Source organism: Pteropus alecto, unplaced genomic scaffold (assembly GCF_000325575.1).
Source record: "Pteropus alecto unplaced genomic scaffold, ASM32557v1 scaffold87, whole genome shotgun sequence".
Classification (NCBI taxonomy): Eukaryota; Metazoa; Chordata; class Mammalia; order Chiroptera; family Pteropodidae; genus Pteropus; species Pteropus alecto.
Genome location: NW_006443225.1, coordinates 15,461,011 through 15,477,612, shown reverse-complemented (window position 1 = coordinate 15,477,612; position 16,602 = coordinate 15,461,011). Strand labels below are relative to the sequence as shown.

Here is a 16,602-nt window from a genome sequence, read left to right as displayed (position 1 = left end):
GAGCGTCGTCCTCTCTCGAGAAGTCTGACAAGCACGTGTACAGAAACGTGCTCGAACCCCTCCTGGCTCGGGCACCCCGCTGCGGGCGCGTGCCAGCCGAGACGTGCCGTCGGGCTTTGCCGTGTGTGGAGCGCCGCTGAGTCATGGGCAGAGACGAGGACGGTTAGGCGAAGGGCGCTGACCGACCGGTAAAGGACGCGAATGCCACACACAGTGGAAGCCGTTCCAGCGTCCCCAGGAGTTAGTCCCACGAGCAAAGCAGCGTCTGAGCAGGACGATCCTGGCTGCTGTGTGCAAGGCGGATGGACTGCAAGCAGCAGGAGTGGGGACAGGACCCTCGAGGGTGCGAGTAACTCGGGCCAGGCGTAAAGGACCGGACCCTGGACGTCTGTAAGGGAGACCTCCTCTCGCAAGCAGCCGGTCGTGTCCCAGGGCGCTGGCTGAGAGCACACGCCGGCCATGGGTGGTGGTGGCGGTGGAGGCGTGGAGGAGGAGGACCACGACTCTTGATTCGTGGACGTTCAAGGAGGAACGGAGCGGAGATGTTTCTGTGGGGACGGTCCTCCAAAGGCTTGTGCCTTCGAGAACTTGCGATGGCAAGGAAAGCATCGAAATCAAAGGTTTGCGTTGTCGTCTATAACAGAGTTTTCCGGAAAGCGAGTGGAGAGGAATTTATAAGGAATCAGTCAAGATAGAGACCCAAAACAGGGAAGAAGCAGGGAATTATTTTACACTAAGACAAGATCCTGAACCAGGTCGATTGTGTTATAATGAGCATCTCTGTTCGCATAATCCATTACCTAAAATCAAATCAAATTAGCAAGTATTTTCAAAAAACATTTTCTCTATTAATAGAGTCCATATGACAGCATCCAGCTGGTCAGCCACGCAGTAGTCAGAGCTTTCATTAAATCTTCATGCACCCTGTTGTCTTCGACTAAATCCACTGAAAAGGAATGAACATCTATGACTTTCTTAGCCTCAGAAGAGGCATCTTTCATTTTGTATTAATTACCGTGTATGCAAAATGGATCAAGAGAATGAGCACGTGGCTTGCATGAAGATACCCGTTAGTTACTAGTTAAGAAGAATGGGAGCTTTGCAGTGGCTGATTTCGGGCCCAGACCTTGCCGTCCGGGGCTGTACCTTCAGAAGACCGTTCTCAGGCATTTTATCTCCATGGCCTGTGTGGGACGGAGGACAGTGAGGCCTTCGCAGAGCGCCTGGGTTCCGCTTAGGATCCAAACCAAGGAGGTGCCGAGGGGTCTGCTTTGCGTTTGCTCTGTCTCACAGTACTGGCTCCGCCCTTCCTTTCCTTGGCCCCTGCTGACTTTTTGCACCTCCTCTCCGGTTTGTGACAGGATCCGCCTCGCCTCCAAGAGCTGGCCTGTCCAGCTCTCCTGCAAGTCCTTAGCAGGTGCCAGTCCCTGCTCGGCTGAGTCTAACCAGCCACCTGAGCAGGCACCTCCCCTGCTAGGAAGCAGGCAGGTAGGTGTTGCGGTGCTTGGTGAGGTACAGGGGTCTCTGTTGAGCAGTCTGATTTTTCTGATAAGAAGAAACTGGTTACATGTATATTCTGTTCTAGTCCATCAACAGTTTTTCTTGGTCCTCATTAAACAGAAAAATGTGATAAGAAAAAATATTTTTACTGAATGACGAACGCTTGTTAAATGGATCGAAACGTAGAAACGTTTGTATCATACTCTCTTCAGGTATAAATGGCTCTTTCAGAATCATGGGGTTCCATCGAGTCGTGCTATATAATTTTTGTCTATGCAAGGACTCTGAATTAGCAGAGATATAAAAACTTAAGTTCTCAATTCGTGGAGATTAAAAAGGGATTTCTTTATAGGGAAAAACGTGAAATTTTTAGGCAACTTTATGTATTTACAGTCCCTGTTCCAAGTAGGTGTCAAGACCTTTAGGAACTTGAAATAGGCTGTGCGTACCTGGATTTTCTCCCGACATTTCCAGGAATTTTTTCTCTCAATTTTCCTGTTCGTTTTTCTCCTCCTCCCATGGATCTCTGTGATCAGTGTGAACTTCTGCTTAAATTCTAAGTAGTGTTTCAAACTCTGAATAAATCCTGTACTAATAAGCTGTAAAGCCGTAAGGAATTACTAAAAGTTTCTTCTAATAATTAGGCATAAATCTAAAGCTAGCTAGAGTCGTTTCAGTAAGAACTCTGAGGGTCGTACCCACAATAGGACGTTTACGTATACGATACCTGGAAAGAAGATGAAAATGACTCATGAAAGGTCATTTTCAGACGTTAGTGGCCTATTCTATGCTTATTAACATACACTGTATGGCTAGTGAACGCAGTTCTGTTTTCTATAGAGTGCACGGAACGCAGCACAAGTGTCACGACATTGTAGATGCTCCGAATACTCGGCTCTGACCGATTTGTCATACTGGAGTTGGTAATCTTTCTTAGAGATGCAGGATCTGCAGTACGAAGCTGGGATCCAATCAGATTTCAGACAGTTCATCTATCAGCTCAAGTCTTCGTATCGTGTATGTTTTTTTAAAAATCTCTATACTGAGATCACCACGTGAGAGTTACTCAGTTTGATGGAAGTGATCGTTCATTAGTGAAAGTCCTGTATGGTTAGTGACACTGATTTCCTAGCCCTCAGCCAAAACGTACACAGGGAACCTGAGCAATAGCAGCCGAACGAGCCACAGCCAGAGAGGTCCAACCAACGTCTGCCCGGGGACGGTGCCCGCTTCCTGACCAGGTTCAGGTCACGTCCCAGGAGCCAGAACCCAAGCAGCCCATCTGCAGGTGACCCCAAGAGAACATCCCACTCTTCCTCAAAGTACCAGCCCCACCCTGTGTTTGGGGTCAAGGATGCTAGAACTTACTAGACCGTGCCGAGGTAGGAAGTTTTACTCACATGTTGCCTAATTAAATATTGTTCAAGCCTCGTATTTCTCATCCAAAAAAAAAACGATTTGGTGCCCAGCAGCTCACAGGATGAATGAGGCTAGTATATGTCTCATTTATTAGATGGAAAATTCCGACAGAATAAGTAGTACCTAGTAGGTGCTAAATAAACCGATACGGTCACTTGTCGCACACTTCCGTGCTGAGTACGATGAGAGGACAGCTCGGGCCCTCCGAACGCTCGTACGTGCTGAGGCAGGAGCCTAGGGAGAGAGCCAGCAGGTACCAGATGTGGCCTAGCAAAGGACAGTAGGCATGAGAGCCCAGGCACCTGGAGCAACAGGGGGTACTTCCAGGCTGACTGTTGAGCAGATCTGAAGGGGCAAGTAGGTGTGTCCAGGGAGAGAAGTGGGAGGATGGGCTGTCTAAGCGGAGGGGACTGCAAGGGCCAAGCGGGGAGCGGAGGGGACACGAGGGCCAAGCGGGGAGCGGAGAGCTCGCTTGCTTCTTCCCTGCCACATGCTGTTGTCATTTCTGCTCGCGTAGCTCCGGGGCGCAGAGAGGCAGTCGTAGTTAGTGGTCGAGAGCGTACAGTGGTCCCCCCTTCCCCGCTGTCCATGGTTTCAGTTACCCGCGGTCAGCCATGATCCGGAAGTACTGGATGGAAAATTCCGGAAGGAAATAATTCATGAGGTTTAAATTATTTGCCATTCTGAATGGCATGATGAGATCCCGCGCCGTCCAGCTCTGCCCCCACGGGGTCGTGACTCCTGCCTTTGACCAGCGCGTCCACACTGTAGATGTTCCCCGCCTGTGAGTCGCTCAGTGCTGCCCGGGTTGTCACAGTGCTGCGTTCAAACCGTTGTTCCGCTTAGTACTGTCCCCAGAACACAAGAGCGGAGATGCCGGCGGCTCAGAGAAGCCAAAGAGAAGCTGGGAAGTGCTGCATTTAGGGGAAAGGGACGTAGGCATAGGAAGAAAACGTAGTGTATGTGGGGTTCGGTGCTGTCCGTGGTTCCAGGCATCCCCTGAGGGTCTTGGGGCGCAGTGCCCGTGGATACGGGGGGACGACTGTACACGTCAGCCCCAGTCTGGGTCCAGATCCTGCCGCCACCAGGGATGTGACTCGGGCAAGTGGCCTGACCTGTCCACCTGTCCACGTGTCGCGCTCCTGCACCTGCACAGTGAGGAGCATGGGCAGCTCCTCACGGTTGCTGCGAGGGTCCCGCGAGCTCATAAATGTGAAGTGGAAGCTGGATGCTGTTTCTTGTTAGTAGATCTTGTAATTATTTCAACCATTTCCCAGATGCTTGCTCCGTGTCAATCAGGTGGAGCTGGTGTCTTAGGAGAGACCAGAACGGGAAAGATGAGGCCCCTGTCCCCCAGGAGCTGTATAACCGAGCGGCAGAGTTGGATGCGTGAACAGCTGGCGGTGAAGACGAGCTGTAAGGAGGTGCAGGCACTGCGTGGGGCTTCGCCCGGGGAGAGGCGTGGGCCAGGGACGAGGGGGCCGTCCTGGGAGCGGCGGGGTCAGTGTGGGTGTCTGCCCCATGCCCATGGCTTCCTTTGGCTCCATCTCGTGTGAGTCAGGGCGGTCCACCCAGGCCGAGTTGGCTCCGTTTCGTTCTCTGTGGCCGACTGTCTGGGCAGCTCTCCTGTCTACCTGGCTGGCTCTGATGCTCCTCACAGAGCCGACGCTGCAGGGTGAACAAGGGAGGTGTTTTTACCAGCTTGAAGGAGATGCAGAAAGAGGGAGGCTGGGACTTCGTCTTCCGTGGTGAGAAGTCAGGTTACAGACACCTGCCCAGGCCGGGTTCAGGGCCGTTCACGCCATTCATTCCCCGTCCAGCCGCCTCGAGGCTCCACGTCTGTTGCCATCGGCTCCGGCGGCTCCACTGACGCCCGCATCCAGGGGCGCTCCCTCAGCTCCTCAGGCTGCGCCCCATCGCTCCCCAGCACAGACCAGAGGGAGGCCTGTGCTGTGCTTTGGACACCAGGTCTCAGAAAGCAGAGAGGGGAGGGCGGTCCTGCCCTGTGTTCTCTGGAGTGCCCGTGTAGGCCAGCTACCTGCTCACAGGTGAGCGATGGCTGTCTGTCCGCTGGCCCCCGGTGTCTCCTGGCAGCTGGGTGTGAACCGTCATATTTTGGCAGAGCTATCTCACAGATGGTGGTGTGTGCCTGGCTCTGCCCCAGAGTTTGAGCTCTGTGATAAAGTGCCGTCCCTTCTCTTCGGTCAGTCCGATCCTGGGAAGAGAGGCTTGTGCGTCAACTCTAAGTCACCGTCAGTTGTGGGAACATCACGGAAGAAGTAGGCAGGAGCTGGCTGCATCGCAGAGAATTTCAGAGAGAAAGGGAAAGATTCACACCTTTTCATGTGGCGGTCAGCCCGATTTCTGCCCGGAGAGGTTTCGGGAATTCTTCCGGCATCTTCGTGTAAAATGGTATCGTAGGTAAATGCACAGACAGACCCACAGCAAGTTCAAGTCTTGGCTCTGACACTTTTTAGCCGAGTGGCCTCAAGCGGACTACGCCACGTCCCTAGTTTCCTTGTGTGTGAAGTGGGCGTGATAGTTCCTGGTGCCTCCTCGTGGGCTGGGATGAGCACCCCCACGAGTCAGCGTGCGCTGGAGTGGAGGACAGGCCGGCCCCAGTCAGCGGTGCCGTGGGGACCACTCCCTCCCTCTGGAGAAGCTGTTCTCTTGCTGTCTCGTCGGACACATCGGAGGAGATGCTACCAGCTCTGAGGCCCTTTCCAAGGCCTTTGTGGCGTTCATGTTGTTACTGGGTTGAAGTTTATTGGCACGCATCTCTGGGAAAGAGCTGTGGAGAGTCTCAGCCCCATTCTGGAGTAGGATGATTTTCTCCTAATACATTCCGTGCGCACGGAAGGAAAAGCCCCAGCCTGTGCGTACATGGCCACACCTCTGTCTGAAGTGCCCAAGGGCAGCTCCAGGGTGTGTGCGAACCCTGGAGAGGCAGGTTCTTGCGATGCAGGTTTCCTTTTGAGACTCAGACCAGCCTATGTTTCCGTGCTGTGAACAGCTCTGAGCCGAACACCTGTGCCTTTGTCCTGGGTCTTGCATGGCAAACAAGATAGGATTGGACTTCTCTTTCCAAAACAATGGCCCACTATATGCCAGCATTTCTGCATTACTGCCTCAGTCAGCTTATTCAGAAGAAATAGCCAGACTGGAAAGTATGCGAAAATGACATTCAAGTTAGAGAATTCTCTTTCTACTACTTTTCTATTTAATTAAAGAAAAGAAGTATGAAATGTGTATCGTAAGATTATTACTGTGTCTTCATGATCTCCTCTTCTAAGCTCGTCTTTCAGGCTTTAGCGGAATAACCGGAACCCGCCCTTTCCCCATATACAATCAGGTGAATTTGCCATTTGCAAAATGACATCAGAATAGAGTAAAAAATAAACAGAAGTCGGTACTCACAGACCCATTGCGCCAATATCGTGACAATTCACGGAAACCTAGGCCACTCTCCTGTGTCACAGCGACTGCTGGCTGGCACTCCGCGAGTCAGCCCTGCCAGGCCGTGAGGAGACGGCTCGAGGCCGCCCTGGCCCGATCTCTCGCCGCGGAGCGTGGCAAGTCGCTGTGGCGCAAGGTGAAGAGTAAGCGCCAAGATAGTTGTGTTTCTCAGGTCTTCTCAGGTCTGGGGAAAGTTTTAAAAAGCAAAGGGATTTATCCAAGTGGGAGCATCCCCCATGGGGGCGGGGAGGGGGTTAGAGGTGGCTCTTGAACCATGAGAAGGATTTGGACGGGCAGAAGTGGGGACGGGAGAGGCGTCTACACAGAGCACAGCACGAGAAAAGGGCCCAAAAGCAGGTGTCAGGGCGACAGTCGCACAAGGAGCATCTTGTAAATTCCCCCGAGTCCTTGAGAGTGACCGAAGGCTCGCGATTATTGTACGTTTTTTTTTCTCAATTAGATGCCTTGGGGGCTATCTCCTCAAAGCTAACCATTACAGATCCCTCAGATCACCTTGTTCTTGCTCAGCAGACAGGTGTTGTCTTTCTCCAAGGAGGGACCGTACCGCAGCTGGCGGCACGTTTGTGACGGATACAGACGCTCATTGCCAAGACCGCTCTTAGGTCATTGAGCCACCGTGGTCATTTATCTCCTTTTAATCCCGTGAAGACATGCACCTCGGGTCTAACTCAGCCGTTGCCCCCTCTTCTCCAGTACGCTTTCTACAGAAAGTCTACTTTTCCCCTCATTGAAAGGAGCGCGGCTCTGGGGAGCCTGTGGCTTTAGCAGGGGTATTTCTTGGACTGGTGTGTTGGCGTCTTTCAGAGTTTACGCAGCGGCCTCCTTCCCAGTGGCCCGTCCACTCCCTTCGCATATGAGCCCATGTTTGCCAAGCTCTGGGGTCATAAATATCCTCACTCCCTACACACAGGAAGTGCGTCGTCTGAAAGTCATTTTTAAGGCCAAGTCAGCTCTTCGCAATTAAAATATTTACTGGCTCTTATCAGAAACACGTGAACCAAAGATGGTTCAAATGAGCTAAGGCTGTTATTGCAGTTATAGAAGGCGGTTGGCTCATGGCCTCTCTTTATTTGGTGTTGACTGAGGAGGACACACACTCCTGTCTCTTGAGAAACTGTCCACGGCCTTAACTTCCTTCGTTCCACCTGCCACAGAAAGCATTTTCCCGGATGCTCACGTGCTCTGTAACTGTCTCGCCTTCTGTCTCTTGCTTTTTCTTGCCTTTCCACTGACACCCCCCCCGACTCCCCGTTTCTGCCTTTCCTGCTTCGAGACGCCCCATCACGATCCTAATGTCCAGCTCTCCTTGGCCCATTTGTACTCCGAAGATGCTTAATGGGTGTCAACATGACGTCACGCATGTTCGCGAAGTGGTTTTTCAAAGGCAGTGCTCGCCGTTTGGGTCAGCGCTTGACAGGGCCGAAATTCTGCTGGAGAGGCCACGGGGGGCTCAGTGACCCGTGGAGGGACGGGGCATGAACCTGTCTCTGCCAGACCCAGGGGGCTGCTCCCCCCAGCCCCCTCCGCCCTCCTCCCTGCTCCCACAGCGCCTGGGTCCAGCCGGTTCTTACTAATAACCGTTACACCTCCCAGTGCGTAGCGGATAGAACTCGCCCAACAAACTGTGACTTCCCTGGACTTGGCTTTTCGTCTGTGAAGTGAGAACGGTGACTTAGAGTTCTTGCCAAGATTTTTCTGGCTTAAAAAAAAAAAATCTGTGATTGTCAGCTAAAACAAGTACATATTTGTATTGAAAACTATGTCAACATTTTGTCTTTATTTTGTGTTTATACAGACGGCTTATAAATGAATTTCTTTAGTAGGATTAATTTCCAAGGATAAAAAGAAAAGGGAGTTTTTATTTTGGGGATTCGGTTTTTTATGGTTTCGAATACAAAGGTTTGTTACCACAACCAAACAGTGGAATCGAAGGAAATATATAGTCAGGGGGAGATTGTACTTCACAGCGTGGAATGAATGTCCCTCGTCGAAGGTCTTTGCTTTCTGTCTTAAGAAAAACCGGACTCATTGTTAAATGGAATGTGTATGACCTTTTCAAAAATCATTTTGAAGTGATTTCAAGGATTCTAAAAAACATAAGGATCGGGTTATTCTAAATTTAGTCACCCGTGAGCCCTCAGGACTCATCGTAATCAGTAGATAGCGCGTTTCTTTAATATTACGTGGAACAAATACAATTTCAAGGCACAGGAGTTCTTATTAGCCCACTTCCTGTGCAGGCAAGGGCGCAGAACAGAACCGATGTGTAAAGTCAGCATACCTCTCGGTAGCCAGGACTCTCTCTACTTCTCATTGACACTACTGAGTCTTCAGAAGCCTGTTGACACTACTGAGTCTTCAGAAGCCTGCCTCGATTATTTTTCCATTTCCTTTCCCTTATAAAGCTTTCCTGGGAAATGATTTTTGTTTCATAGGCTTAATTCAGTTTCGCTATCTTTATCACTTACTCTTTGGGCAGGCCCTGCACACTCAGGAAGAACAAATGTATACACAGTATAATTAACCATCAAGGTAAGAAAAACTGCCAACCGAAAGAAAAAATTTAAAGCTAGATTATTTTATCTGTACCTTCCTGAAATTCCAGTGTCATCAAAAAGATAGGACGAATAAGTGAGCGTGTGTCTGGCCAATTAGACGGGTGATATGGGATTATAGACATAACTGAAGTGACCACAGGCGGGTTAGGGAGACAAAAGCTTGATTTAAGCAACGAGCTGTAAACAGTACAGCGGGTCCTCGAATAACCTCTCATCGTAATCTCGTACAGAGGTGGCGGGAACTTAACTCTTACATCGATTAGCCGATGATAAAATCGGTTTAGTTCCACGTCGTTTTACCTAAAGTCGCGGAACCTGTCGAGGACGCACTGTGTTTTGAAGGAAAAGACAGCAGCATCGGAAAGACCAGGACGCGCTTAAAATGAGAATCGGGAGAAGTCGGTGGCGTTCAGGGTGACGAAGGGAGGCTGGTCAAAGGGATTCACTGACCGTGGCTGTGAAACGAGGCGGGCCGAGGACTGCTGAGCAGGGTGCGTTTTAAATAGATTAGGCTGTTGCCGTGTACTTATAATTGGTGATTTTTTAAATTGAATTTTCTTCATTTTTTGCAATACATGTTTATGGTTCAAAACGTTTAAGTGGCATATTACAAAATCGTATAGACCAAGTGATAACTCTCCCTCCCACTCCTGACTCCAGCGAATCAGTTTCTTTCCCTGAAGACAGGCGATGTTATTAGTATCTTCATAAATTTTTTCTGATATTTATACATACAAATATATATACTTTGTCTCCTTGGACACAGATGGTTATGTACCACAAGTCCATAATTGCTTTCCAAAGCCTTTTGGGTCCAGATGTGTTTTATAATTCAGAATTTATTGGATTTTTAAAAAGTAATGTGGCTCGTATGGCCTAACTTACACAGGACCCCCAGGAGGTCTGAGCAGCACCAAATCATCAAGCATCATAATTCTCCAGGGAGACTGAATATTCACACCAAGTGGGATAAATAAAATCGCAAATAGCCTCATGTCAGTTATGTTCAGGTGTTACTGTCAAATAAGTTTTGGCACAAAGCTTATAAAAAATGTTTCGTTTTTAAAGCTTTTTAGATTCTAGAATTGCAGATAAAGGACTGTAGGCTGGAATGCACTATTCTGTACCCTGTTGGCTTTTTTTTTTAATTAGCAATTTGTATTGGAATTAATTTCATATCAGTACACAGTTTCATCATTCTATAAGCAATTCAAACTGGCTCACATGCTAGCCTTCTTGTAGAAGATAATTGAAATGCGTGCAGTGGTTTATGTACACACACATATGTGCATATGCGTGCGTTTATAGATGCGAATACGCAAGACGCATATAAATTGACGCGGTCCAGAGCAGAGCAGAGTCGGGTCCCCATCAAACTGTCGACGGATGAGGCTGTCTTTATTACCGTAATGCCAGTTTTAAAAAAGTAATGTAGTTATAAACAGTAATAACACTGGTTTATGAAAAAACATGCAGTTTAGCCAAACCAATAGAGTCATCATAAACAACATTATGATTTGTTCAGTGTCGGGAAAGCTGGAGCGGGCAGGGGGAGCCTTAAGAACTAAAATTTCATTTCCAGTACTCCTTATGAGGATTCTTTGGCGAGTAAACACGGTGAGGTTTATTCGTAATGTCATTATTCTTGGTAGAAAAGTCGCTACTATGAAAGGCAGGAGGTTGTTTAAGGAGCGGAGCGACTGTTTTTAATTGGCGTGTCAGCACCGGTGCCCGGGAGGAGGGAAGACAGGCAGCAACAGCATGCGCGGAGTTGTCACCGTGCGCTGGCGTTGGGACGAGAAGCCTGACTAAATAAGGCAATGCCCACGTCGGCCTTATCGGCGTTTGACCGGCCCGTGGACGCGCCGTGTGCTCTGCGAGCCCTTCGCTTCCTGGCAGACGCGCGGGCATCACCTACGTCAAGAGTCACCGCCGACTGCGCGCCACGTTGTGGCACCTGCATCTTGTGTTCTCTCAGGCAGAATATGGAACGTTAAGTCTCTAGGGAGGATAAAGGAGAGTTCATTGCCGTTCCAAACGCGCCGTGCGTGTAAGCAGGCTTATTTTTAGTGATGTGTCAGTGGAGAGTTTGTTTAGGAATTCATTCACCGCCCCTGGCTCCCGGCAGCCTCTCCTGGACCAGCCCAGCGCCTGCCTCCGCCTCCGCAGCTGGCCGCTGGGAGACGGGACGGTGGGAGGCTGGGTCCGAGGGAGGAGATCTGCAGTCACGGCCACCCCCTCGGGCGCTGGGTGGAGGGGAGGGAAGGAGAGAGGAAGGAGGAGAAGTTGAGCTTTTAATCCCATCCAGTCATCAGCTCACTTCTGGTCTTCGTTTTCTCGGCCTCTGTGTCCTGCAGTGTCTCTGCGCTGCCCGTCCCTGGATTTATAAAAAGAAAGCGGAGCCTTTTTCAGAGGAATCGATCCAAGGGGTCGATGCTCATGCCCACAAGTACTATTTTCAGTGTATGTTAGTCGTCAAACCCATCAACTGGGCTTCGTATCCAGGTTCGTTCATGCAGGGCTTGGGGGTGCGGGGCGACTGTGTGCACACATCGCAGGGGTTCCCCAAACTGAAGATCGTATATTACGGCACTGTCAGATAGAAGGAAACGATGACGCGAGGGCGTGGGGACAGAGCTCTGAGCTGGATTCATAACCACGTCCATCCCCTGTCTACTCTTCTGTCTTCCCTCCCTCCCCAACCCTCCCTCCTTCTCTCTCTCCCTGTCCCCTTCCTTTCTCTCAGCCCTTCCCACTCCTCAGGTCCCCGCCTTGTATTTGCACCCATCAGCACCCATCAGCGCAAGGCCCCTCTCTCCGCTTCCCAGGCCCGCGCGGGCTCCTCTGCAAGCACTCAGCGATCCACGTCGATCACGTGTCATCGATTCTGCGGAAATGGGAATGTGTAGTGCCTCCTGTGTTTTCATACGGATGGCACCGTGTCGCACAGCTCATTTCCTTTTACTGATGCATTTAGTATAGTAATAACATTTTACATCTTGTAGATAATTTTTAAGGGTTTTTTTTGTTTTTTTGTTTTTTTTGTTTTTTTTTTTGGTTTTTGGTTTTTGGTTTGTTTGTTTTTGCTACTCAGGACTGTTTCAAGGTTTACCCGTGTCGCCACAGGTGCACCTGGGCCGTGGGTTCTGACGCCGCACAGGATTCCCGGCTGGGCCGGCCCCCGGTTGCTGGGGTTCCCGCAGCACTAGACGCGCAGGTTGGCTGACACTCCACTGTCACAAGCGGCGCTGCGGTCAGCGTTGCGGTCAGCGTTGGGTTCAGCTAGCTTTTAAAAACCGCGATGCCGTCAGTGCCTTAAAGCACCGCTAGTAAAATCCTGTGGTGCCTGCTTAAATTCGAATATGTACATTTAACATTCTGCACGTAAGATGTTTTTCTGCACGTTAGGATAATTGTGGACACTCATCACGGCACGAATGTTCTTGGCATTTCTGTCCTAATGGCACAGAAGAAGTTAAAACTTGCTGATCGGGTGCGGAATGCAGTCTGTGCTCAGGCAGATGGCCTCGGGTCTTCTGCTATAGCATGAAATGTTCACACATCTTCCCTAATCGCAGTTCAGGTCTCTGATAGGCAGCGTGTGGAGGAAGATTCCAGACTAGCAAGGAGGCATCTTATTCGCCCTCTTTAATTATGGTCGTGGAGTGTGGGAAGAACAGATGCTTTCGAGTCAAAGTCTTGACTCCACCTTGGGCACGTTATGGAGCATCTCAGCCTTGGTTTCTGCACCGGTAAAGTTAGGATGATTGTGGCACCGTCCTCGTACGGACACTGGGAGCTCAGTGTGGCATGGATCTCGCACGATGCCCAGCACGCAGCCTTCGGGCAGAGTGGACGTTGGGAAAGCCCCCTCAGCTCAGGCTGGGTTAGACATCTTCGCAGGTTTGTTTCTGAGGTTCCCACGAGCCCGCATGGTCATTTCTGCGTAGCCTCACGCACCTTCCAGTCCCTCGCAACGTCGGAGGTGGCTGTTGTCAGCTCTCCTGGGATGGGAGAGGTTGGCGGTGGGTGGCACCAGAGTCCATAGGAAAAGGGCAGGTGTAGGAGATGTAAGATTCATCTCACAGCCGACGATCATCCGCATATGAACGTGAGGGGACAATTGTGAGCTGAGTCGGGTCAAGGTTGCGGTTGCTCCCACCGATCCAGGGGACAGGTGAGGACGCACCTGGAGTGCCTGGTGAGTCCATGGATTCCCAGCAGCCAGAGAACATGAAGCATCTTTCACAGACTCTCAGTGAACCTGGAACGATCTTATCACACTGCAGTTAGAAACTTGTCCGCAGACACTTGCTTCCAGAGAACAGCAGATTATTTCAGTGTATCGGACACCCGGGCTGGGGCTGTTCGCCTGAAATAAGTGGGCAAACACATCTGTCCACCCAGTATTTTGGGCTCTCCTAACCAGATTGGCTCATGGAGGGATGAGGAGGGTTTTTGCTCCTTCTACATTAAGGCAAGCCTTAAATGCCCGAGTGACCACTGGTAACTCTGATCTGGGGAAGACAGTGGTGAGCAGCGTTGGTTTAGGGATGCTGTTTAATTTCCAGTTGACTACTAGTTTTATCTGTAGCTCATAGAATTGATAAGAATCTTTAACTGAGTGACCAACTTCAATGAAAGTTCACTTTACGAGGATTGCGTTTGACTTAAAAAACCGGTATAATAAGCAATATTATACAAAAACCGGTATAATAAGCAATCACCACAAGTTGGCAGATTTTCCCCCATAACATTTTAATTACTTCCAGCCGGGAGGGAGCGTAACGTGGAGGACAAAGAGTGTGGGCTTCGTCACTGAACCAGCCCGGGGTTCCGTCCGATTCCACTGTGTACCCTGGACGCCCGCTGTCAGAGTGTTTTCCTGTACGTAATAGAATAATAACCTTGGGCGGTCACTGAGCATCTAGCATAATAATTTTGTTCATAAAATGTTTAGCAGAGTTCCCGGCATGTAGATGCTCAGGAATGACAGGGTATTGTTCTGTAATTCTGTGTCCGTGGAGTGTGTGTGCGTGTGTGCGTGTGTGCATCTGCACACACGTTATCGTGTGCAAATACTGATAACTCTGCTTTTCCCATTTCTCTCAGGGACTTAAGATAGTTTTTCAGTGGTCACTCTAGTACGTTTACCGGTCGGCAGTCCTTGGCCGTGGTGACCCCACAGCATAGTCAGCGCCTCCCCATCGTCCTCTCCGCCCCTCCTCGCTTTCCCCAACACCCATCTTTCTCTGGGTCTCCCGTCCCTCCCTCCTCCTTCCCATACCGTTCCTCACCAATAAGATGTCAACGTATCAGTCGTACAGTTACTTAAAAACAAATATTTGGAAAACATGTGTCTGCTTTGCTGAAGAGCGCACCAGTTCTTGGCAGTCAGATTTAAAGCCATCCCTGTACGTGACGTGTCCCCATGTGGGTGGCAGGTCCCCCAGGTTTTGCTGCCTCATGGCTGGTGACATGATACCTTTTGCCCAACTCATAGGACTTTTGGTACTTCGCATCCTGCATGGCTCTGTCGCCATGCCCCCCACCGTGCTGGCACCATGGGCGCTGGCACTGGGCGGCCGGGGTCCTGTGATACAGACATTTCCAGTGCTCGTGACGTGGGTGTGAGTGTGTGTGACGTCACCTTACCTGCTCTGGCCTGAGCTTCCTGAGCGACGGGAGGGAGTTGGAACTCAGTGATCTCCGAGGTCTTTCTCAGCTTCCAGGTTTGGTGAAATGTGTAGGTACAGTAATTAACAATTGCAGGTTCACGAGCAGATTACAGGATGTTTGAAGACTGTGGTTAGCATCAAAGACCCACTCATAAAAACAGTCGGCCGTGCATCCTGCAGGATGTTTGAGCTCCATGCTCGTATGCATAAACTTCGACTGCCAGGCTTTTCGACCTGCGTCGTTATAACATACATACAGTTTTCATCTTACCTCCCCCAGATGATGTGATTGCTGTGCACAGGTCACTATTTAGGGTTCTTTATCATTCAAGTTACAGGAGACTTGAGCTAGAGGATATAGTCGCCTCTCTTACTTGAATCCGCTCCCTCTCACTTTATTTACTAAAGCAAAATAATAATCTTTAGTAGGAAGACTATTGTCACTTTTTGAAAAATAATAGATCTAATTTTTATATATAATAATCAACTTTCTCTAGAAATAAAAGTGTTGCTGCCACAGTTATCGAATACTCAAGCCGAAGGGAGCGTTAGAACTCTTTACCTTCCGGGAATCTTAGAACTGCCCTTTCGGACCTTGGCGTTCCCGGGTCTCGTGGAGGGCTGCTGGTGAGAGGCCGGGGGAGCGCGGGCGTGGAGACAGGCACGCGCCAGCCAGAACACGCGCACCGTTAGCCGATTTCGCGTGGGGTGCGGGGAAGCACGTTCGCTGGTGTTATAAGAACGAATTAGAATTCCCATCCTGAGCCCTTCATTTTATAGATGAGGAAGCCGATGCATCACAGGCCGGTGAGAGGCCTCTGGTCATAAAGAGAAATCAGCAAAAGAACCCAAATCTCTTCAACCCACACAAAGCTCCTTGACCCGTGCTCAGACCCCCGAGGGAGCTTCGGGCCCACAGCAGCCAGCGCCAGGGAGGTGGAAGGACAGGCCGCCGGCCACGCTTTCGGAGGGCCGGGCGCGCGTGGCCGCTTGGGAACGGCGGAGCCGCTGAGGTCATCTGCGGCCTGGCCTGCTCTCCTTTCCGTTTACTGCCCCCTCGCTTTCGAAGCTGAAGCCTCGCGTCAGGTAAAAATCGTGTCGACGCAATTGCAGGTCGGCTCCCAAACCGGATCCACGTCAGAAAAGTTGAAAGAGGTAAAACCTAAGGCACAGAGCGCGCCCCACACCAGCTCTCGTGACCCTGGGCAGGGGGCGTCATCGGGCCGGCCGGACGCTGGGTCAGAAACAGCCCTGTGTCCTCACCATCCACAGACTGGTGTTCGCGGCCTGACGGGCTGCGGCAGCTTCTAACTGTTTTTTTCGGCGTGTGTGTCCTCAGACGTGCAACGCTCTCGCACACGGATCTCATTGCATCTCCACAGCCAACATGTCGGTGACCAGTTACGCGCCTCCAAGACCTTTAAGTAATCTGCTCAGGGCTGCACGGCTTCCAGATGGTGGGCCCCGGACCCAAATATAGTAGAACCCCCACCACCTCCCCACTGCCCAGCTCCGCGTTCACTGTCATCTCTCACCAAGGCCAAGGCGTTGCCGAACCCAAGGCCAAGGGGTTTGCCACTCGCGGTGTTATAGTCAAGGACGTGCCACTCGGGGTGTTCTGTTCAAGGGCGAAGCCGAGACGTGGACATCGTGGGGTAGTTTTATTCACTCGCGGCAGGTGAAGGAGACAGGGGTTCACATCTAACCTGCAGCTCTGTCTCCAGACGCTTAGCCACCGCTCACACATACTGTTCGGTGAACTAACGCGATTTCTTCTTAGCGGTTGTCTGCACTGAACCCGTTGAGTTTCTGTCACGCTCAGCCTGTTTCAAGCTGCGTCCACAACATACGGTGCTGCATTTTAACATTTATCGAGAACATCGTTTAGTAAGAAGGGCCCAGACGGAGACCCTCGTCCTGTCTGACAGAGGTGGCCTGGCTGGCCGCGACAGTGCCTCATTCTTCTAGTC

At 50.7% G+C, this 16,602-nt stretch overlaps 1 protein-coding gene across 1 annotated transcript in view; it reads left to right on the top strand.

The window, feature by feature from the left end:
- The first annotated feature begins 4,256 nt into the window (after positions 1-4,256).
- The window catches only part of JPH1 (junctophilin 1), a 47,147-nt gene continuing 34,801 nt past the window's right edge, over positions 4,257-16,602 (top strand). The window contains exons 1-2 of the mRNA XM_025041117.1: positions 4,257-4,335; positions 6,399-6,518. Of these exons, the coding sequence (XP_024896885.1) occupies positions 4,257-4,335; positions 6,399-6,518 (199 nt within the window). The remainder of the gene's footprint in view (positions 4,336-6,398; positions 6,519-16,602) is intronic.